The sequence below is a fragment of the Bufo gargarizans genome, chromosome 1, assembly GCF_014858855.1.
Source record: "Bufo gargarizans isolate SCDJY-AF-19 chromosome 1, ASM1485885v1, whole genome shotgun sequence".
In the NCBI taxonomy this organism is placed as follows: Eukaryota; Metazoa; Chordata; class Amphibia; order Anura; family Bufonidae; genus Bufo; species Bufo gargarizans.
This window is the reverse complement of record NC_058080.1, coordinates 694,763,379-694,786,979: the sequence shown is the minus strand read 5'-3', so window position 1 is coordinate 694,786,979 and position 23,601 is coordinate 694,763,379. Positions and strand designations below refer to the sequence as shown.

Sequence of the window (23,601 nt, the reverse complement as noted above, 5' to 3'; positions counted from 1 at the left end):
TATAGATTTCTTCACCAGTACCATGATCCAAACCATTATGGTTTGATCTTTTCACTAAGTCACGCTGCTTGTGATGAGGCTGGCATGATCTTGCCAATAGGTTCCCTACTTCCCCACTTTAATGCAATTTACTATACCTGAACATTGAAAATGTGCTCAAAGCATCTTTCCTCTGTGCCTATGTCAATGGCCTTAGTTATGAATCGGTCTCCAATTTCTTTAAACTGCCCTCTAGACGTCACCCTTGATGACTTGAGATCAGCATCCAGTGTTGCATTGTAAGTTATGGCCACTGGAAGGAAGAGCAAAAACTGGATTAAGACAAGAATACACATTACAATAGTCACAGACTATACATAATATATGTCCTTTGTATGTATCTTAGAGTGTTACTGGGTATTTGCAGACTCCTCTCTATGGCCACCCAAAACTGGTCGATCGTGGGATCAGTGAGGATCCCCACAATCAGACTCCCAATAATTAGTGTTTTATGACATGTCCTACTGACATATCATAAAATACTATCAATAACATCTTCTGCATTATCAATCCAGTATATTGAACAACTAAATTCCGATGGGGTTCAGGATGGGGCAACCACTGATGTACTTGGGGAAGGGGGGTTCTTCCCAGAGTTTGTTTTTTTGTAAGTCTGCGCTTACAAGTTTCTGTAACTTGCTTTGATCTCAATGGTGTGGTAACTATGAGGGTAGAGCCATATTTTTGCGCTTAGGATGTTGGCTAGACGCCTTGCTTCTGAAACCCCTTCTAAAAATATCTCCTTGTCAAAGTTTTTCTTGGCAGGTGATGTGTTAATCAGCAGGGGATGACCACGAGAACAAAGTAAAATAGATTTATGTGGACATCTGGCTCGATCTGAGGCATAATGGGGAAGAAATCAGACAGGCAATAACATTGCTACATAAGGAATGGGGGACCAAGTTCTGTCATACCCACCGCTGCACAGATCCATGGGCCCCAATGCCTGTTCTCCTGATCCTCTTTATGAAGTGGGATTATTCATGCCTGAACTGGTCTTTGGCCAAGAACCAGAATTTAAGTCCCATGGTTAATAGTAGGGTCATGGAGGTCATGGTGATGGGACAACCCCGGTATTTTTGCTAATCCATTTTCTTTATTTCACTTTCATCATGCCCCAGAAAGGACCAAACGTCCATATAAATCTATTTTGCTTTGTTCCTATTATCACATCCTGCTGAACATCACCCTCCAAGAAGAAAGTGGTAAGGGAAGTGCCAACTACTCTAAGAATATTACTTAATGGGGATGTAAGATTATCTCAGCCAACTACCCGCCAACCCCACCAATACGTTTGCCCCCCCCTCCCCCGGGAATTAATACTCTGAAACCGACTTCTTGGTATAATTGGCCGCAACGGCCCGTTTATTAAAAAACCACCACATTCTCCTCCAACTTTTAACACTGTTAAACATAACAGTGAACACATAACACAAAGTTAAAGTGCAATAACATTCCAACACTGTGTAAAGGATCCTAGAAGGCAACCCAAGCAAGCTGCGTTCATCACACACCATCTCCACTTGGCTTTTTACCTTACCCTCGGCCGCATTCACCGACCCAAGGGCACCAAACCTTCCAAAATTCTCTCTCAATAAACCCCTGTAGGCCTTTTATCCCCCAACAGGAGCCCCATCCGTCGCCTTACCGACCTCCTGAGATGCACGCTCCAACATGTCATGCACCTGTGTAAAACATTTAATTGCCTTCCAGGACCCTCCATTAACCTGCCTCTACTACCGCTAACGATTTACCTAATAATGGGCGGGTGGGAGGGCACCTCACAGGTCTAACGCCGGACACTAATGCACATGCCCCCCCCCCAGAAACCCTTTATATACAGCCCGCGAAATTAACTAATACCGCCCCCCCCTTACCACCAATCAGACTACAGCACTGAGATTCCCATAAAATTAACCCCTTCCTGCCTTCGTACTTCCCCCCAAGTCAGTATGCACTTCGCTACTGGCTGCGCCTCGCTCCATTGCTCCAATTCTCTGCTGAGATAAGGGGGTTGATGAGTTTCAAGGCTAAAATGACTATATTTGTGTTTTATTATAAGAAGTCATTTAGTGCAAAATGTGCTGTATAGCCATTATGGCCGAACAAAGTTACTTCAATTATATACATCTAAAAAATTTTAATAAATTATAATAATCACCAAATCGTTGTCTGGAGTTTGCAGGTCTGAAGCGAGCAGTGAAGCAAATTTTGACAGTAATTTCACTGTTCTTATTTGTCAGCACAATTTTATCTGGAGTAAATGTCACCGTTACAGACACATCTGCAATACCCTGCGACCTAGATGAAAATTGTCAACACGTATAATATAATTAGACATGAGTATAAACATAAAAAAAAAAAAACTTAAAGAGGACCTGTCCCCTCTCCTGACCTGTCCGTTTTAGTAACTGCTTGCATTTGTCACGCAATAACTATTTAACTGTTCTGGAGTGACTTTACACAACTCTCTGTTGTTGACGTTACCCCAGGTCTAAAAAGTAAGCGGGGCATGAAAGGGGGCCATCAGACACGTCTCATTTACCACTATCTACGTCTGTTTTAAGCCTAGTAAATGGTCTAAATGTAAGACATCTAGGAAGCTGTCTTATATTTAGAACTGGAGGTAGATCCGTCAAAGTTATGGAGAGGCTGGCGTCTCTACATAACTTTGGCTGATCCACCGCCAGCGCAGGGGCTTTATTAAAACCGGCATCTAAAACGCTGGTCTTAATAAATATGCCCCTATGTGTTTACAAAGTTGCATAGTTTATACAGATCATGTAAACTGTAAAAGAGTCTACAACGAACAACCTTTAAAAGTTGATATTTTTCACTAACACCAACAAAGCTACACGTTTTTCGGATCTTACTTAAAACAATTTACAAATGTGACCATGCTATTGTTGCGTCAATTAGAATCAACTAGACTACTCACCAAAACTGAACGACTTTTTCATCGGCACCGACGGTTACATCTGGGATGGCATCTCCGTTTAAATCCTTGTGCCCGTCAAGTGATCGACCAAAAAACTGCAGGGGTGGTGTGAACGAGGAACCAAGAATTTTCTGCATATAGAACAAAATGTAAACATTTCAATCAACACGTTACATGGTAAGGTTGAGAAAAACACAAAGTCCACCTAGATCATTACTAGAATAAGTGTACGTATACAGTATACAGTATGTGGTACTACAATCAGCAGGCAGTATGAGGACACACATATTAAGGGCTCTCGTACACTGGTAAGTTATATGGGGCCACATTGGGCCCCCATAATATTCAAATAGTATACAGAGACATATTGAGTTCTATAGAAAAAGGTAGGTATCAGCAATGCTTCTACATTACCTCTGTAGTGCAGTGCTGTATGGAAGCACCAAGGAGCGGCCATAGTAAGGGCATGAGATAATTATATGCTGGAATATATTTGGCTAGATGTTGTTATCACCCTAGAAGTAATCCCCCTATAAATATCAATTGTGTGCCATATTCTATAGGTAAAATACATGGCTGCTATAGGGCCCATGGGTCCGGCTTTAAACTGCTTCTATATTTAGTCATAATGCTTTTACAGTTACCCTGATTACAGTTACCCAGGTTACTTTTCAGAAATAACTGCTAAACTTTGGCTGTCTGTAGTCACCACTTGGGGGAGCTCTCTGCATAGAGATTTAACAGGTCTTGTGTCGAATAGCAGCTGAATAAATCCCTATGCAGTGAGCTCCCCCTAGTGGTGGCTACAGGCAGCCATAGTCTTAGCACCTACTTCAGAGAAGTGGTTTAGCTCTGCTCTGTCTGTAATATCAAGTTCTGGGAATAAAATATAAAATCTGATGCTAAACAGGGATTACCTGGGAATATTTTTTTCTTATTGTGGTTTTATCGCCATTGTAGATATAAACTGCTCCACTGTTCTGGTTTTCTAAGGGTGCTCCAACAATGACATCATTAAATCCGTCCAAATCTATATCCGTAAGTGCTGCTATGGCAGCTCCAAACCTGGTGTTCTCGACACTATTAGGGCCTTCCAAGTTTTCACGCTGATGTAAGATTCCCTGTTCAAGACAAGATCAAACAAACATTTAAAATATGATATGTAATAAAATATACATTGCAGATAAACTGACTGGTTGCAAAAGTGTGAGCAAATGTAAGAATGTCAAGTTTTCTCTCTATATCATACAGTGCAGAAAAAAAGAGAATCTACGTCACTCTCACTTGATTCATCACCCTTAGGCTACATGCACACGACCGTATGTGTTTTGCGGTTTGCGCAAAAAAAAATGCGGATTCATTGTAACAATGCCTAAAACGGAAAAGAATAGGACATGTTCTATTTTTTTTGTGGGGCTACGGAACGGACATACTGATGCGAACAGCAAACTGTGTGCTGTCTCCAATTTTTAAGGACCCATTGAAATGAATGGGTCCGCATCCTATCCAGAACGGATACGGAAACAAACAACGTTCGTGTGCATGTAGCCTAAAAGTAAAGTTTCTCTGAAAATTTTGGTGTGAGGTTGTTTTCCATTGACCAAAATTAAAATTGAAATGCAGTAGATTATAATTATAAAATTCACTCTCACCCCCTTGATAGTGAACATATAGACTTGACCTTGTTCTTTCTTATAGTCATTCATATACATAGGGGCTCCCACTAATAAAATGTCAGTCACTGAATCCTTGTCCACGTCCACAGAGCAGAGCACGCTGCCGAAATATGAACCGATCTACAGGTAAAAGTTAGAAAACAAATAGCGTTACAAAAAAAGAGTCAAAAACAAACTAAAAATGGTCATAATATGTTACAAACAAGACAGTTATTACCAGTGCTCAGCCAGCTAGCTAAAAAACCGAAATAGTGGAAAAATTAAGAATTTAGATAAGATGAGCAGCTCTGCAATTATAACTTTATAAGGTCTAAAATTGTAACGTATTAATTGAGATCTTTTAAAACGTGAAGATTAGCTAGTGGCTGAGGATGGTTATGTAATAAGATAAGTAATGCAACTTGTCCCACAAAATATAGCAAATATTATCTTTTGATTACAATTCATATAAAAACTCATATAAATTAAAAATAAATAAAATATAAAAACAAATGTCTATGAAGCTTAATTAAATGGCTTCAGTTTAGTGTTAAGTGTAAACACGGCAGAGGTACCAGAAGGTAAGGGTGGAGGTGACCGAAAGACACACACAGTATGGAGCCATGTTCAGGGTGGTAACTACTTTTGGGACACGGGGGTAACATCTTCCTTCACTAATCTCCCACAGGAGAACAGTGCATCATACTCATTTTTGTGGCACAACGGAGCCATCTCTGGGAGCAGATCAGTGTCAGCTCCACTCGTAAAGGGAAGGTGAGTGGCACCATTGGAGCAAGGCTTCTTTGATGTGGGAGCAGTTTCCCCAGTTTATATTTCCATAGCTCAAATGACTTAAAGGGAACCTGTCACTAGTTTTATGCTGTCCTAACTAAGGGCAACATAAATAAGTGACTGATTCTCTTAGCACAATGCTGGGTCACTTTCTTTAATTGACCCAGTCAATCTGCCAACATCTTGTATTGAAAAGCTCCAGCTGATAATGATGAGTCCTGAATATTCATGAGCTCCTGACTCTCCCCGCCCACCTGCTGCTGAATGACAGTTTGTTTCCATATGAATCAGCAGCAGGTGGGCAGGGGAGTGGCTATAGCTCTGAATTAAATATACGCTGGACTCGATGACCTCACGCCGGACTCCAATCAGCTCATTAGCATGCGGCATCTTTGTGTGTATATTATGAGGTAACCATCTGTCACACCAGTAAGTGAATACATCTAAGGCACTTTTTAGTAGTTAATGATTGTATATAATTAGTTAGATTATAATCAAATATCCCCATGACAGGTTCCCTTTAAAGGTTAATCTGGGTTGCGTCGAGGTTCCATATGGCAGCCACTTCCAGGATCACATGCCGTGATACATTGGGCACTTGATCCTAGCCTGAGGTTAGAACCCACAGCACATACGTTAGTCAAAGGGTCCATTCACACGTCCATATAATGGGTCTGCATCCGTTCCGCAAATTGCGGAACGGGTGCAAACCCATTCATTCTCTATGGGGCAGGAATGGATGCGGACAGCACACAGTGTGCTGTCCGCATCCGTAAGTCCAGAGCACGCCGCCAATCTTCCGGTCCGCGGCTCCGGAAAGAAATAGAACATGTCCTATTCTTGTCCGCAATTGCGGACAAGAATAGGCATTTCTATGGGGGTGCCGGACAGATGTATTGCGGATCCGCAATACATTACGAACGTGTGAATGGACCCTAAGTCTCTCAACACATGCGCTGCGGGTTCTAAACTCCAGGCTAGGGTCACATGCCCAATGTACTGCACATGATCACGGAAGTGGCTGCCGTATGGGATTGGCGGTGCTACCCCGATAACTACTTTAATTGATATATCCTTAAAGGGAACCTGTTACGTGGAACATGGTGTCTGAGCTGCAGGCAGCAGGTTATAGAGCAGGAGGAGCTGAGCAGATTGCTTTATAGTTTTATGGGAAAAGATTCAGTATAACCTGTATTTTATTCATATAAATTCCTGCTCATTCTGGGCTTTGAAGTCTAGGAGGCGGTCCTATCAGTGATTGACAGCCTCCCCTTTATGACTGTGTATACAGAGATAGCTGTCAATCACTGATAGGACCGCCTCCTGGACCTCAAAGACCAGAATGAGCAGGAATTTAAATGAATAAATAACAAGTTATACTAAATATTTTAATTTTCCTAAAAAACTATATATCAATCTGCTCAGCTCTTCCTGCTCTATAACATGCTGCCTGCAGATTATTTCACATTTTCATGAAGACATGTTGCCTTTAAAGGGATTTCCACTTTGGACAAGTACATGCACATCAGTGCATGTTACAGATATGTTATAATAAACCAGCAATTATATGTACCAGCCTTCGTCACAGCAGCATACCTCCAAAATAGATAGGAGTACTGCACGTTTCAATCCTGTTCACATATATAATAATATATTAATATCATATGTATTTATTACATGTTATTGTCACGACTATGGTATTGGTCGTGACTCTTTGTGTCGCATGCAGTTGTCAGCGGTCTGCTTGTTGTCTACCGCAGGTGAGGGCAGTTAGTATGTTGTCTCACGTGTGGTTGCCGCTGGCAACATGATGTTTGTTGGCAGTGTAGCAGCCTGAGCTGGTTGCTAGGCGGCTCGCTGTCAAGGCATGCGGTTGCATCTGCAACGTGTCTTTGTATGTGTTCACTTTCTATGTTTGGTGTGCTCGGGATGTAGTTGTGTGTGCATTTCCCCTTTAAGTGACACTTACTTTGTCTGGTGTTGGAAGGGTTAACTCCTTTCCTAGTATGTGTGTGTGGGTGTGGCTGCTTGGGCTATTTAGCTCCTGCTGGATGTCTGTAGCTGAGGGGTACTCCAGCCATGCTCTATGCTGGAGTCATCCTCCTGGTCTTTATATGCCATCTATCCAGTGAGGGCCACCCTTGTGGTCATAAATATATGTATGATGTTAAGAAGATGTTTTTATGCTCATGATGTTGTTTACGCGTATGGGTGTCCTGGATACCTGTGTGAGTTGTATGTGTGCTGTGTCCTTAATGCTTGTGTGGACATCAGTACTTGTGCACGGGTTCCAGTCAGCGTGTCTGTGGCAGGTAGGTGTGGTACTGGTTTAACTCACCTGCCATATCCATATGCTGTATATGTTTTCCCCTCTCCTTGCTCCTTGGCCAGTGAGACTCCTGTTCGTCCGTGTCTAGGAGGAACAGGTCGTCTTACCCTGCTCCTAGTCCAGGTATTTCCTGAGGGCTAGTAGGGACCCTAGGTTCTGGAGTATGAGCCCTCCTACCATCTGGGTTGGCTCATACGGTTAGGAGTCAGGGACGCGCTAGGAGGTTACATGCTCCCTGATCCTGTCGTCCTGGCCTAGCAGCTACCCTTATCCTATTGACATTGCACGGTTGAGGGTTTCCCCCACTCTCAGCTGTGACAGTTATTCCCCTGCAAATGTATTTACAATTAGCATTTCTCTTATGAGTGGGTTGTGCTCTATACAGCCTGGCACTTGCCAATCAGTGTTGACAATGTTAGACTAGGTAGGGACACATCCTAGGGAATGGTAAAGGTAGCAGAGGCGTAGCTATAGGGGGGTGCAGAGCTAGCAGTCTGGATCCTGGTACGTGAGTCTATGAGTCTAAAGACTGTCATAAATTGGATATGATAAAGGAGGGGGGGGGGGGGCAGTTACAGATTTTGCATTGGGACCCAGAATTTTCAAGTTGTGCCTCTGTCTAGTTATGAATTTATGAATATATTTCCAGAAGAAATAAAAGAAGAACCACACAATGCAGAGTTCTAGGAAAGGACTGTTATTTTCTGTATTTAACAAAACAGACACGTCAGGAGGGGTGTTTTCTGTACCTGTTCTCCTTTCTGAATCTGGAGAATCGTCACATTCCCCTGGCTGTTTATGTTGTACACAACAACTTGTCCAGTGTAATTGGTTCTGGGGGCTCCCCCAACAAAATTCACACTTCTTGCCATGTTGATGACAGCCACAGAATATCCTACAAAACAGGGATACGGTTATTTTCATATATTTATCAGGAGGAACCAGGCAGAAGGCAATATCTGGTCTTCATCTGACCATCCAAGGAGTGGAAACAGATGTCCATCTACACGGTCGCAGCTCCTACATAGAGACGATGATGGAATAGTATAGGACTGTATATCCATGATTACAGGTCTATGGTGGGGGTGAAAAACAAATACCCTCATATGCCTGAGAATCACAATTTTGTATATGACTGAGCGTTTTCGGAGGCTGATTTTGTATAGACAATGGGCAAGTAGATGGTCCCGTCTATACAGTGGATCCCTCAAGATTCAATGGCCTCAGGATACAATATTTTCAACATAAAATGGTCTTTTCTGACCCATCGTAAGTTGAAACCAGACTCAACATACCATGTCTCAGACTCTGATCCAACCAATCAAGGTCACTTCCCTGGTAAAATAGCTGTATTAGTTGCTATTTAGCAGCTATTCCTGACTGTTATATGTAAGCAGGCTCAGACTGGGCCCACAGGGGTACAAGGGAATCCCCCGGTGGGCCCCTGAGCGAGGTCGGCCCCTAGTCCCCCACCCTCTGCAACAGTGGCACATAACACATTCGATTTACTGCACTACATACATATATTCAATGTACAGCACCTCAACCATGTTCATATAAAAACGTAGATTATTTATTATATTTGAATGTATCCGTACAGTGGGCCCTCAAAATAAATTTTACTGGTGGGCCCTAGGCAGCCCAGTGCGACACTGTATGTAAAGACTTGTTTTGTCCTAGTTATCTGCTTATTTTTCTTCAATCTTCATTTTTCTCTTCTCTTGGGTGACATTTTGGGGCTTTGGAACCGATTGCTCAACTTACAATGTTTTCAACATACAATGGTCATCCTGGAACCAATTAATATTGTATCTTGAGGGGACCACTGTACAATGAAGAAGGTCCAGTGCTGGCATGAGTGCTGCAGCCCCTCCAAACATCTGATCTGATACAGAGAGTCCACCCTGAAGATAGGCGATCAGTGTTCTGAATTGAAAAGCCCCTTTATCTAGTCTAATCATGTTGTTTCCAACCAGATCAGCGGCATCAGACATCAGGAATGGAACAGGTTCTCTAGGTACCGAAGGCGGGGGACTTAGAATGTGCCCCACCGGTCCCTAGTATATTAAGTATTTATGATTCATTCTTTTAAGAAATTTTAAGGCAGAGCACTGTTTTTGTCTTTTTCATTCAGAAATCACAATCTCTTCTCCTCAAAGGTGCCCTCTACTGCTGCCTACTTTGCCTACCCCTCAATCTGGATGAGTTATCTGGTATCTCTTCATATTCAAATGAATGTATTAACAAGCTAATGAAGGAATCAAGCATTTAATGGCACGTTTGGTGTCAACTACTTTACTCCCTATGAGTAAAACATTTACTGTATATTAAAAGGGAACCTGTCACCAGGACATGTTGTGTAATCTGCAGACGGGATGTTATAGAGCAGGAGGAGCTGAGCAGACTGATATATAGGTTTGTGTGAAAAGATTCAGTAAAACCTGTAATTTATACATTCAAATCTCTGCTCATTTTGAGCTGAGGAGTCATGTGGGCGGGCATAATCAGTGACTGACAGCTGTCTGTGCATGCACATTCACACAGGGAAGGCTGTCAGTCACTGAGTAGGACCGCCCACATGACTCCCTAGCTCAGAAAGAACAGAGATATAGATGAACAAATTACTGAATCTTTTCCCATCTGCTCCTCCTGCTCTATAACATCCTGCCTGTAGATTGCACTGCATTTTTTGGTGACAGGTTCCCTTTAAGGGACATATGTTTCATACAGGAGATATATGTGTAACTACTGTGCCCAGGATGCAACTCACCCAGATAAGAGCTTTCATTTTTCCCGTGAATAACCTTCTCAAATGCATTATAAGGATAAATAGAAAACTTCTTTGCATTCTGATGAACTATAGTGCCGCTCCAGTCATAAGCGCCAACAGCTCCCAACATCAGTGACGCCTGCGAGGCAGAATGAGAATTAATGAATATGTGCAATGATCCAATAATACATAGCCCTCTTAGGCTACATGCACATGACCCCGCCGTGTTTTGCGGTCCGCAAATAACACGGATGCTGCCAGCGTGCGTTCCTCAATTTGCGGAGCGGAACAGAACAGCTTGCCCATAATAGCAATGCCTATTCTTGTCCACAAAATGTACAAGAATAGGACATGTTATATTTTTTTGCGGGGCCACGGAATGGAGAAACGGATGCGGACAGCAAACGGAATTGGGTCCGCATCCAAGCTGCAAAAAATGCGGCTCAGATGCGGACCCAAACAACGGTCGTTTGCATGAGGCCTTATTCAGTGTATGCACTAGGTTATGTTTAAACAAAACATGTATATTTCACATTTATTATCATTTTAAGCTGTTGAATGTTGAAATATTAGAAAATAGAGAGATCTGGAAGATGGATGATTAGATAGATAGATAGATAGATAGATAGACAGACCTATTTCACACGGTCAGTATTTGGTCGGTATTTTGCATTAGTATTTGTAAGCCAAAACTAGAAGTGGAACCTACAGATAAAAGGGATAAGGCCTCTTGCACACGGCCGTTGTGGTTCCAATGCCGTATTGCGGCCCGCATACGGCAGGTCCACAATACACGGGCACAATCAAGGAGATGCGGAACGGATGCACGGATCGTAACCCCACGAAAGCTTCCGTGGTGTTTCTATCCAAGCCTCCGCACCGCAAAAAAATAGAACTTGTTCTATTTTTTGCGGTGCAGACGGATCTCGAACCCATTCAAGTTGAATGGGTCTCGATCCATCCCGGCGGCAGCACGGACGTTGCCCGTGCAATGGGGAGCACAAATTGCGGTCCCCAATGCACGGAACGGATGCACAACGTTTGTGTTCAAGAGTCCTAATAGAAATATTTGTGCTTCTTCTGTGTTTTGGACCCACTACTGGTTTTGGCTTCCAAATTCTTATGCAAAAATAGATAGATAGATAGATACTGTAGATAGATAGATAGATAGATAGATAGATAGATAGATAGATACTGTAGATAGATAGATAGATAGATAGATAGATAGATAGGGTAAAATTGAAAAAAAAAAGGAATTCCACAATAGTTTTATGTGTTTTGTTTTTTACGGCGTTCCCTATAAGTCAGAACAATTCTGTCCTATTCTCCAGGTCAGAACAATTACGGCAATACCACAAATGTATAGTTTTTCCTGCATTTTAATACATTTGTGGTATTGCCTTTTTTTATTTTCATCGCCATATTCTGACCCTTATAACTTTTTTGTAGTTACGTGTAATGAGCTGTGTGAGGGCTCACATTTTGCAGGGCGATCTGTACTTTTCATTGATACCATTTTGGGATGTGTATGGCATTTTGATCACTTTTTATGTAATTTTTTTATGGGAGGTGAATTGACCAAAAAACATTGAATCGGCCATTTTGACTTTTTTTCCATTTCGTCGTTTGCCATATGGGATAAATACGTGGCAATGCCCTTGATGTTTCTTTTTTTATTGTTTGCATATTTTTATTTACATTTTGGGGAAAGGGGGGTGATTTGAAATGTTATATTTTTTTATTTTTAAAAACATATTTTTTTATAGTTCCCATAGGCAATCATTAGATTGTTTCGCTAATGCATTGAAGTGTCTGAGAAATACACTGAATTCCTATGGAGCCCTGCTACAATACAATGCTGGTTGGGAAGGGGTTAAAGAGGTATTCCAGGATTTTTATATTGATAATTTGTCCTCCGGATGGGCCAACAATATCTGATCCGAGGAGGTCTGAGACCCTGAAAATCCATTGACCAGCTATTCAAGAATACAGTAGCTCTAGTGCCGGAACTACGCATCTCTGTCTATTGTGTATTGGACAGAGCTGGTTACCATTCACTTCAATGAAAGCAGCGCTGCAGTAACCAATTCTGTCCACTACACAGTGAATAGAGCATGTAGTTCCAGCGCCGACTTCCCATGCCGGAGCTACTCTGAAACTGCTGATTGCCAGGGGTGTAGGGTGCTCGAAACTAACTGATTAGATATTGATGGTCTAGCTCTAGAATGAGGATAGGCAATCAATAGTAAAATCCTTAATGACCCCATTAATTCCAGGGCACTGAACATATGAAAAGGGTTTACATATGTAACGCCCCAGAGAAGCATTACCACCTTCTGCACCCTGCTACTATCTCTAATGGGCTAATATAATGTCATCTTAGGTATTTACAGGTCCTTCACAATGTGTATTCATAATTTTGTTATGTCACTGTTCACATGTAATGTGCCTGGTGCAACAGCAGGTGACAGCATAAATGGCAGAGCTACAGGTACAGAGAATGGAACCTTCTTTTCCATTCTAAAACCCCCCACCGTGTTGTGGTGGGCGTGTCCCACTTGCTGCAAGGAGGGTGTAGTTCTAGTTAGAGTGGAGAGTACCCCCTGCTTGTGGAAGGAAGCAGGAGCCCGTCCCTGTTGGATGAGCCTTCCCAAGACCAGCTTGAGCACCTTCAGCTCAGCTGGATCTGGAGGTCACAGCAAAAAGCCTCAGAAACCAGAAGTGTTCCCTGGACAAAGCTAGAGACAGATCAGATTACAGAGTGAAGTACAGCCTAAGGAATAAACTGAGTTATATAGCCAGCCTGTTAGCACAGCAGAGCCAGCGAGCAACAGATGTAGCAGAGAGGAGTTTGCCAAAGCCTGCTGGAAACCAAAACAAAGCCTGTAAACTGTTTGGAAGAACGTTTATTGAAAATAAAGCTGTTTTCAACTTCATTGCAAGGTCTGGACTCAATTTATTCTTCATCCCCTACTGCTACTACCACTTTTTCTGCTTTTGGGGGGCAACGCCTGGGGTCCAGTGTATCAAGGTAGGAGCACCGTGCGAGACACGTGCACAACACCTTAACCTGGACATTATAGGCTACCCTACAAAACTCTGGCATTCCTACACCTGGATACCATCTACTACATCACTGAAAGGGGCATTGTGCCCTTGTTGCTTCATTGCAACTGGCATCACGAAAACATGTGCCCGACAAATGCACATACATCATATAATGCAAAAATAAGTTCTGAATGGCAGACTGGTACTGAGTCAGAGAGTACCCTACTCGCGAGGACTTCCAAAGTACAAGGGACAAAGGAAGAAGACAGTGGGTGAGGGTACAAGCTTCTCATCTGGCTGTGTGGTGGCAGCAGGGTAATTGTAGGTTGTAGGCTTTAGAGGTGGGTTTTAAGATTGCATTTGAAAGTCTGGATGGAGGGGGAGAGTCTAATGTGCTGAGGTAGTGAGTTCCATAGTGTGGGGGATCAACTGGAGAAATGTGTGAGGAGCAGACATGAGGAGAACAAAGATGGCCATCTTGGGTAGATTGGCGATTACATGTAGGAAAGTACTGGGAGATAAGGTCACAGATGTAAGGAGGGGACAGACTGTGGATGGCCTTATACTGTATGTCACTGGCAAATGTGCAAAATGTTTTCTATTTTTTAAATACTGAACATTTGAGTCAAAACCCAGCACATTAGTCAGAGGCTGTCACTTCTCGTTTTGAGGTTTGCTGAACATTAATCACTTTATCTACAGAGATCAGATACATACAAGGTCTGTCCTCATACCGTAGTTTTTGAATACTGTGCACTGAAGCCAACTTGCGACATTTCCATCTGAAAAGTTTCTCCTCCTTGTGTCGTACCTACATACAAGAAATTTATTCAGAGACAGACTGACATGTAAAGTTACAGAATAAAGTATGACATATAAATCAACTATTCCCCGCCGACACCAACTGCTGTACACAAATGATGGCGGTCGGCCCGTTGCGAGCAAATGGATGAGATAAATATGTTTTGTTTTTTACACTATTTCAGGTAAAATTGATTTGCTACCACGAAGCAGGGGGAAAGTCGGCTGTGCGGAGAATCGAATTTCCCCTGAAATTTGGATTGAAGTCCACTTTATGTTCATGTTCAAGTCATTTTCATAGATAGATAGATAGCATGATAGTATTATAAAAATTACCTTCAATACTAAATATTCTCTCTCCCAGAGTCCCTGCTTGATCTAAGAGAGCCACTTCATCTGACACATTGAAGAAGAACTTCTCCTTGGGATCGCTGGTAATGGCTTTGATTTCACTGATCAGGTTCTTGCTGTCAATATTGTATCGATTGTAGTAACCCAAGACCTAAAGGAAACCAAGTATTATAATACAATACAATTTTGTAAGACTACACTGTAGATATTTAGTATGGGCAGTACAGTACCCATCTGCAAGTCTGTGGTAGGTAGATACAACTTTTCCTATTGGTCATCAACTGTAATCACCAATACCTACCCACCAGGTAAAGGGCCCCAGAACCAGACTGTGCCCTTAGGGGAAGAAGGGTTGGCTTGTGCCCCTCCCATCACTGAATGGCCCAAGGAGTGTTAGAATAAGAACCTCCTCTGTGAGTATGACTACTCCTATCCTCTCCACTGCCTCTGTGGCTCATTGCAGCCCCTTCCTCCCCATCACCACCACTCCGGTCCTCCCGCCTGAGATTTTTTTACACGACTGCAGCAGTGACATGCCTGTATACCGTACATGACCACTGCAGCCAATCACTGGTCTTATAAGTGCCATGGTATTCACCACTGAGGACAGTGATTGGCTGTAGCAGTCACATGCAGCATACGGGAAGATGTCATGTTGGCAGTGGAGGATCAGACCACCAGCATTGGAGCACAGGGGGTGTGAACTTGTAAGTATAAGTAGTTTTATTGTTTTAACCCCTTCCTTGCCATTTAGCCATACTTAAACTCACATAGCCCTTTTATGGAAGGGGGTGAAGAAGGAAGAGTCAGACTGCAAAGAAAAAGGGTGAAGGAAACGGTAAAGGGCATAGGAGATGAAAAGAGAAGTAAGGAATATATATATATATATATATATATACATACACAGTATAAGAGTGGTATCTTTATAGGTTGACCTGAGCTCAGATAGGGAGCATCACTGATTTCAAACCCTGGTCATGTGCATTATAGGGGAGATCTCTATCAGGACTCCATCCTTGAGATACAGCAGAGTTTGGCCTCATGCACACGACCATTGTTCTGGTCCGCATCCGAGCCGCAGTTTTTGCTGCTCGGGTGCGGACCCATTCACTTCAATGAGTCTGCAAAAGATGTGGACAGCACTCTGTGTGCTGTCCGCATCTGTTGCTCCGTTCTGTGGCCCCACAAAAAAAATATAACATGTCCTATTCTTGTCCTTTCTGCGGACAAGAATAGGCATTTCTACATTAGGCTGCTGCCTGTTCCATTCCGCAAATTGCGGAAGGCACACGGGCTGCTTCCGTGTTTTACGGATCCGCAATTTGCAGACTGCAACAAACGGAACGGTCATGTGCATGAGGCCTTTTGTTGCCACAAGCTCATAAAATTAGAAATTACTTACCGCAATGCCAAATCGGGTAATCTTATCCTGTTCACAGTGTGAGATGACTTCTTTTAGCATTGCATTGTCGTGAGATTCACCATCAGTAATGACTACCATAACCTTGTTGGCATTTGGCCGACCTCCATATTCAGCAGAGAAAGCATATTGTCTGTGGTGCGTGGAGAGAGATGGTTTATTAACTGGTCGACCAATACTGGATTATTCCAAAACCTCTGTATTCTCACCGTACCTGGTATAGTCAATTGCCTGGAAAGTGTTTGTCTGATCTCCTCCGATCTGCTTAATGCTTGATATTGCTATTTTCATGGCTTCCTTATTCTTGTAGGTATTCAAATTAAACACAACACTAGGGTAGTTCCCATACTGTATGAGGCTCACCTACAATTATCAAAAGTTCAGAAGTAATTAGTCCCCCTAACCCTACTGACGTAAGTTCCAATACATTTCATTATCTGGCCCAAAATATGCAGAACTCTTGAAAGGATGAAAATTATTCCACACTAGGAACATCAGTTCCATCACTGTAGGATTAGAAAAACATGGATGCCTTCTTCCAAAAACAGTGTCACACCAATCTACAAGTTATGCATGGTATTGCTGATCAGCTACGTTCACTTCTTTGGAGTTGAGATGTAGTATAAGACACAAACCAAGCACAGGTCATTATTTTTTTCTAAACCTGTACATTTTTTTCTAAACCTTTTCTAAACCTGTACAACCCCTTTAATTAACGTAACAGTGTTGTTAACCAGCAATGGCCAATATTAAATTTAAAGTGTATCTCCAGTTTTAATAAAGACGGCATATATTTTAATGGATTTTTCTTCATAACCACCAAATATTTTCTATTAGGCCAAGGTCAGAGAACTGCAAGGAAAGGAAGATTGATAATATCCCACTCCTAACATTGTCACAACCCTCCTGGTGCTTTCCCCATCACTCCAGTCCCTGATTCTTTTTCCTTTGCTCCAGACTCACATGATGTTCCTACATGATGTTACATTGCAATGTCATATGGGCACCAGTGTCATATTCTCCCTCTTCCTTCCTTGTCAAATGTTCCTGCAGTGACTTCTACTACTAAGAGGACCAATCTATATTCTATTAAAAGTGGCTTCTTTTCATTTGAAAAGGGCAGAGATGAGGAATTTATTAGCTGCAAGTCCCCTGCTCTATTATCTGATCACTCCTGAAGGGCTATATATTGTACATCCTTTGTTAAGATACTATACAGTTCCTAAATAATGGCACAGGCAATTCGAGGAGGTACTGTAAATTCCCAGTGAGTGGTAAGGAGTTTAATGTGGACTACAAAAGGTGAGGCGCTAGGGGTGGTGAAGGTGCCTAAATTATGGAGGTCCCATGGCATGGTCTTGAATGGTTAATCCATTTCCTTTTCCATTCCTATCTGAGGCTATTAATTAAACAGTTTTATTATAATGACCAGATGTGGATCCTCTCTGTCACTTGAACAGTTTTCACTTGGGATTACTCCTAAGGGCATTATCTAAGTGTCCCCCCAGTCTTCACTATTTAAGCCATGTACACAAATCTGGTCTTTGCTGCAGGTGAACCACGGGCTGCTAAATATTGAAGTAGTGTCTGAGACACCTGTGCAGAGGACCAAGGGATCATGCAAAATCATAGTTAGGGACATGGAAATAGCATCAGGCAGAGTATGTGCAATCCAATAAACAGTCTGATTTCAGGACAGACAGCAAAGGGATCAAATCCAGAAGTCAAGTGGAAGTAGGTACATGGACAGGTAAACAAGCTATGGCACACCTTTGCAGGACACTACAGTATTAGAACCTATTGCTCAGGCACCCTCCCAATAGGAGAATATGCCTTAAGTACCCCAAGGTGGCCAGCCATTGGCTGGGGAAGAGTAGGTTGCACTTTCTGGCCGTTAGGAGCCAGAGGGTTCTGAACAAATTTCCTACTGCCACAGGCAGTCAGCAGGCCTCAGACTGCGTGGAATGGACGGAACAGCGCTACTTTGGCAGATGGACCCACCAGGTAGTGGGAGAGAGACACTGAAAAACAAGAGCAGGTGAGAAATGCGGCAGACGTGTCCACCAGGAAGAGCAGAGCACCATCATATTATTTCTTATACACTGCCTGTCAAAAAAAAAGTCGCCACCAAAAAAAGACCTTCAGCTTTGATTACAGCACGCATTCGCTGTGGCATTGTTTCGATAAGCTTCTGCAATGTCACAAGATTTACTTCCATCCAGTGTTGTATTCATTTTTCACCAAGATCTTGCATTGATGATGGTAGTCTGACTGCTGCGCAAAGCCTTCTCCAGCACATCCCAAAGATTCTCAATGGGATTAAGGTCTGGACTCTGTGGTGGCCAATCCATGTGTGAAAATGATGTCTCATGCTCCCTGAACCACTCTTTCACAATTTAAACCCAATGAATCCTGGCTTTGTCATCTTGAAATATGCCCGTGCCATCAGGGAAGACAAAATCCATTGATGGAATAACCTGGTCATTCAATATGTTCAGGTAGTCAGCTGACCTCATTCTTGGAGCAAATACTGTTGCTGAACCTAGACCTGACTAACTGTAGCAAGCCCAGATCATAGCACTACCCCCACAGGCTTGTACAGTAGGCACTAGGCATGATGGATGCATCACTTTATCTGCCTCTCTTCTTACACTGATGTGCCCATCACTCTGGAACAGGGTAAATCTGGACTCATCAGACCACATGACCTTCTTCCATTGCTCCAGAGTCCAAACTTTATGCTCCCTAGCAAATTAAAGCCTTTTTTCTGGTTCCCCTCACTGATTAGTGGTTTTCTTATGGCTATACAGCTGTTCAGTCCCAATCCCTTGAGTTTCCTTCGCATTGTGCGTGTGGAAATGCTCTTATTAAACTCTTAAACATAGCCCTGAGTTCTACTGTTGTTTTTCTTCTATTTGATTTCACCAATCTGATCACGATCATTCAGGATTTTTTTCCCGCCACATTTCTTCCTCGAATTTGATGGGTCCCCACTATCCTTCCCATTTTTAATAATGCGTTGGACAGTTCTTAAGTTAAGATCTGTCCAACACAGAGAAAACATCTAAGGAGATTGCAGAAACTACTAAAATTGGGTTAAGAATCTTAACCCAATTTTAGTAGTTTCTGCAATCTCCTTAGATGTTTTCTCTGCTTGATGCATGCCAATGATTTGAACCTTCTCAAACAGACTAATATATTTTCCACGACCACGAGATGTGTCTTTCAACATGGTTCTTCAAGAAATGAGAAGCAACTCATTGCACTAGTTGAGGTTAAATAACTTATTGCCAGCTGAAAGATAATCACCCATGCAGTAATTATCAAATTGGAGGCTCATAACTATTTGCTTAGTTAAATCCAGGTGGCGACTTTTTTTTGGACAGGCAGTGTATTTTCTCATGTTTCTACATAATCATTTTGTACATGATTTAACTTCTTCAAACTGAAAATCCATTGGACAAATATTAACAATACCTGAGTCTTTGTCGGTCCAATGTCTAAGCCCTCCACAAACTTCTCTAAGAAATTCCGTACGGCTGGCCAGGGATAAATACTGTTTGAGCCATCACATACAATAGCAATGTCGATGTAAGAAGAACAAGCTAAAGGGCAAACCACAATTTTATTACCTATAATTTTTTTTTTATTATAACAATAAAAACATTTTTATAAATAGTAATAATACTACTAAAATAATAATAATAATAATAATAATACACTTTTAAATCATTATCTTTGTTCTTTTGCAGTGGTATTTTAATATCATTGCTTTTATGACAGTATACCAGTAAAACATTAAATTAAAAGTAAAGAATAATAATTATTATAACATTGTCTATGAAGATAAGTTAGGCCAGAGGAGTGGAGATCTACAATCATCCTGAATATAAACACTTACTTTGAAGAGCTGGAGAAAAGCTTCGAAGTACTTGGAAGGTAGGACTTATGTCATTGCATACACCTGTAGCATAATAATTCTTTCCACATTGCTGTGCCCATAAGGGGCCACATGTCTAAAAAGAAAAAGAAAACCATATTGAATGGCCACTGCTGAAGACATGCCCTCCTACCATCTTTGTAACAGGTTCAGCAGATACAGAATAAAATCTCAAGATAACAAGAGCTCTGATATTCTCTTGAGGGAAGCAGGATCAGTCTGCCCTACCAGAGTATTAGAGATTCCTTAGTGGAAGGTGGCCATACAGATTACATTATAAGTTTTTGGATAGTTGAACAAACAAACATCTGGTGAACGTTGAATTCGTAAACATGGTCATATACATTTTAGTCTATTTTTGCTATTACAGTTGTTCAAACTGGCCATACATGTTAGTGGCGTGGCACTCTCGTCTGTTAGGTCTTCGGGTGCTTGTTGTTATGGCTTTCCAGCCGAAAACATTTAGTATATACAAACAACAGCACTCCAAATTTATATAGTTTTGAACTTTTATTCATAAGGCAACTTCACATTCCAGTGACGTTTCGGTCTAACAACCTTTTTCAAACTCAAGTTGCCGAAGAGATAAGTAAGTAGTAGATGGTGCATATAAAGAAAACGAGCTGATGTATGGTGTATCCACAGCTTACACATAGGTCCTTAGACCGAAACATCACTGGAATGTGAAGTTGCCTTAAGAATAAAAGTTCAAAACAATATACATTTGGAGTGCTGTTGTTTGTATATATTAATGGCCTTGCTCTAGCAACATATAATCTAAATTGTGTTTTGTTATAACATACCAAAAATCCACCTGTATCTTCATTCCTTATCAGCGTCAGCCCAAGGTTCATTTCCTTCTTTATCTCTGTAACATTTGGGATTACAGTTGCACCTACAAGATCAGTAAGAATAGAATCATGATCACTTACTGTTACATAGGAACTACTGTACTAAACGTGTATACTGGGACATGATTAGCAGAGTCACCTCATTATAATTAGAGTATAGGCAAGGAGTATTTTCAACATATGAGGCAAAGGCATGTCACCAGGATATGCCATCACTTTATGAATTGTGTGGATCTGACTTCTGGGACCCCCACCAATCTTGATAATGAAAGGGCCTACAGGTATTGTGTAAATAGTCAGTAGAATAACAAAATACAATAAAAAAATATATATATTATGATGTGACAAGTTTGTTTTATAATGAAGTGAAGAACTTACTTGGCAAGTTCATTTTTTCACACATTTGTGAGTTCAGACCACATTTATAGACATCTCCCATCCTGTTCTGAGGATAACCGCTCCATGGAGAACTCACCAGTAACCTAAGTGATGGAAAAATATACATTTCATATGTTTTCTGAACCCCTACAATACAACACTATTGGTGTTGCTGCACTTTACCACTTCATGCCTTTGTAATTTCAGCACATTGCTTTCCTTCCCTTTTGTGTCAATATCATTATTATTTATTTTACTCACTTATATAGCGCTGACATATTCCTGCAGCGCTTTACAGACACTTGCATCAAGCTGTCCCCAAAGGGAGTCACAATCTAAGTTCCCTATCAGTATGTCTTTGCAGTGTGGGAGGAAATCTATGCAAACAAAAGGAGAACATACAAACTCCATTCAGATCATGTACTTGGTCAGATTCAAACCCAGGATCCCAGCAAGGCAACAGTGCTAACCACTGAGCCACCGTGCTGCCCATCAGATTACTGATGGGCTACAAGTCAATTCTAATGGCCAAGCCAGATCCCTTCTTTCTATGAATTGGCTATGAGAGAGAAGGAGGCTGGCTTAGCTATTGAAACGTGCCAGTCAGCCAGCACTTTTATACACAGCACTGGTCATGTAATGTTGCAAGAAATGAGGGGCTGGGAACCGGGGCTGACATTGGGAGATCTGGGCAACTTTCTTAAGTTATCTTCAATTTTTAAGAGCTATTCCCAGTTCAGTATCTCATGGCTGAGACGGGAATAATCACAGTAAGTGCAGGTCTCTCAGATGTTTCCATAACTCTGGTGAACCTCCAGCCAGTGCTCCTCTGTTTCTGTAATTCCCATGTCAGTGAATGGGTGTCACGGCTTGGTGGTAGTTTTCTGTGACACTTTCGCCGCGCATGATGGCTGCCGGTGGCAACGTGTTGCTTGTTATGCATGCGTGTGCACTTCCCCTTTAAGGTTGTTTACCTTCCCATTTCTGGTGTGTATGGGGTTTAGATGTGTGCAAAGTGGAGCTGGGTGTGGCCTCTTGGCTCTTATTATTCTGAGTTGTAAGCCTAAGGTCAGATTGTCTTCAGTGTCTTGAGGACCTGTTGTTTTTCCATCTGCCCAGTCCTTGAGGGCCACCTTATGGGACATCAATGTCACCTGATGTCTTCTGATGTCACCCCTTTGTGTCTGTTGCTGTTACTCTACCTCACTTGTATGTTTTTTGTGGGTTTATGTTTGGGGTTGTTGTTATGTCTGGTTTGGTGTTTCATGTCTGGCCTGTTTGGTGTTTCAGGTCAGCATGGATGCCAGACATATCATTTGTATGTCCTATCCCTCCGACAGGGGGTCCCCGGAGGGGGAACTACAAGCAGCGCAGCCTAGTGCCGCCATGGTTCATGCCGCATGGTGGTCCAGGTTGTTTCTACTAGATTCTGTGTTTGGTGTTCGTGCTGGGTCCTGCCTCCTGCCTGGTGTGTGTATTTGGGCCTATGCGCATTACCAGGATCCTGTGGTAGCAGCATAGACAGCTCGAGTTCCTGTTGCAGCTGTGTCAGGTAGGTATCTATGTTGGTCCTGTTGGCAGTGGTGTTTTCTGCCACTCGACGCTTACCTGTCGTGTCATCCACTTCTGGCTGCTTTCTTCCCCTTTATTGCTAGGCCTGTTGGAGACTCCGGTTCCTTTGTGTCTTTTGTGGAATTGGTTGTCTCCACCTTCTGACGTGATATTGCAGGGACCTTAGGGTAAGTAGGGCCCAGGTTTGAAAGTATAAGCCCCCCTACCATCAAGGGCGGCTCATACAGTCAGGAGGTTAGGGATAGGGTTTAGGGATGCTTATTTGGTTACCTGCTTCCTGTTCCCTGTTTCCAGGCCTAGCTGCTACCTTATTTTCATTACATTGTACGGTGGGGGTTTTTCCCCCACTCCCCACGTGACAATGGGAGCTTCTCAAACAGCGAGCTACGCTCTTACTAGTAACTCGGGAGTAGCTTGCTGTAGCTCCCATTCACTGCTATGGAAGTTATGGAAACAGGAAAGTGCTGGCTGCTCAAACTATTTCATAATTCTTACTACAGTTATTCCAATATTGGCTGGTCTAAGGGCCTTTTTGCATCGGCCGATAATTAGGAACAAAAAATGCTGTTTACTTGATCATTGCCCCATGTAAACATGATACCAATCACCCGACAAATGTGCAAACATTTGTTTATCGAGTTGTTACATTGTTAACGCAGCACCAAAAGTCACCTTTTGTGGGCAGCACATCTCCCAGTCTAACCAGGTGATGTCCTG

At 42.2% G+C, this 23,601-nt stretch overlaps 1 protein-coding gene across 1 annotated transcript in view; it reads right to left on the bottom strand.

Moving 5' to 3' along the window:
* Positions 1 to 23,601, bottom strand: part of ITGA2 (integrin subunit alpha 2) — a 123,463-nt gene that overhangs the window by 33,850 nt on the left and 66,012 nt on the right. The window contains exons 3-17 of the mRNA XM_044276226.1: positions 21,313 to 21,416; positions 20,887 to 20,978; positions 20,045 to 20,159; positions 19,621 to 19,748; positions 16,358 to 16,506; positions 16,126 to 16,276; positions 14,709 to 14,874; positions 14,306 to 14,382; positions 10,524 to 10,662; positions 8,503 to 8,648; positions 4,630 to 4,773; positions 3,895 to 4,098; positions 2,978 to 3,108; positions 2,201 to 2,340; positions 138 to 292 (exon numbers count right to left, since the gene is read on the bottom strand). Of these exons, the coding sequence (XP_044132161.1) occupies positions 138 to 292; positions 2,201 to 2,340; positions 2,978 to 3,108; positions 3,895 to 4,098; positions 4,630 to 4,773; positions 8,503 to 8,648; positions 10,524 to 10,662; positions 14,306 to 14,382; positions 14,709 to 14,874; positions 16,126 to 16,276; positions 16,358 to 16,506; positions 19,621 to 19,748; positions 20,045 to 20,159; positions 20,887 to 20,978; positions 21,313 to 21,416 (2,041 nt within the window). The remainder of the gene's footprint in view (positions 1 to 137; positions 293 to 2,200; positions 2,341 to 2,977; positions 3,109 to 3,894; positions 4,099 to 4,629; positions 4,774 to 8,502; positions 8,649 to 10,523; positions 10,663 to 14,305; positions 14,383 to 14,708; positions 14,875 to 16,125; positions 16,277 to 16,357; positions 16,507 to 19,620; positions 19,749 to 20,044; positions 20,160 to 20,886; positions 20,979 to 21,312; positions 21,417 to 23,601) is intronic.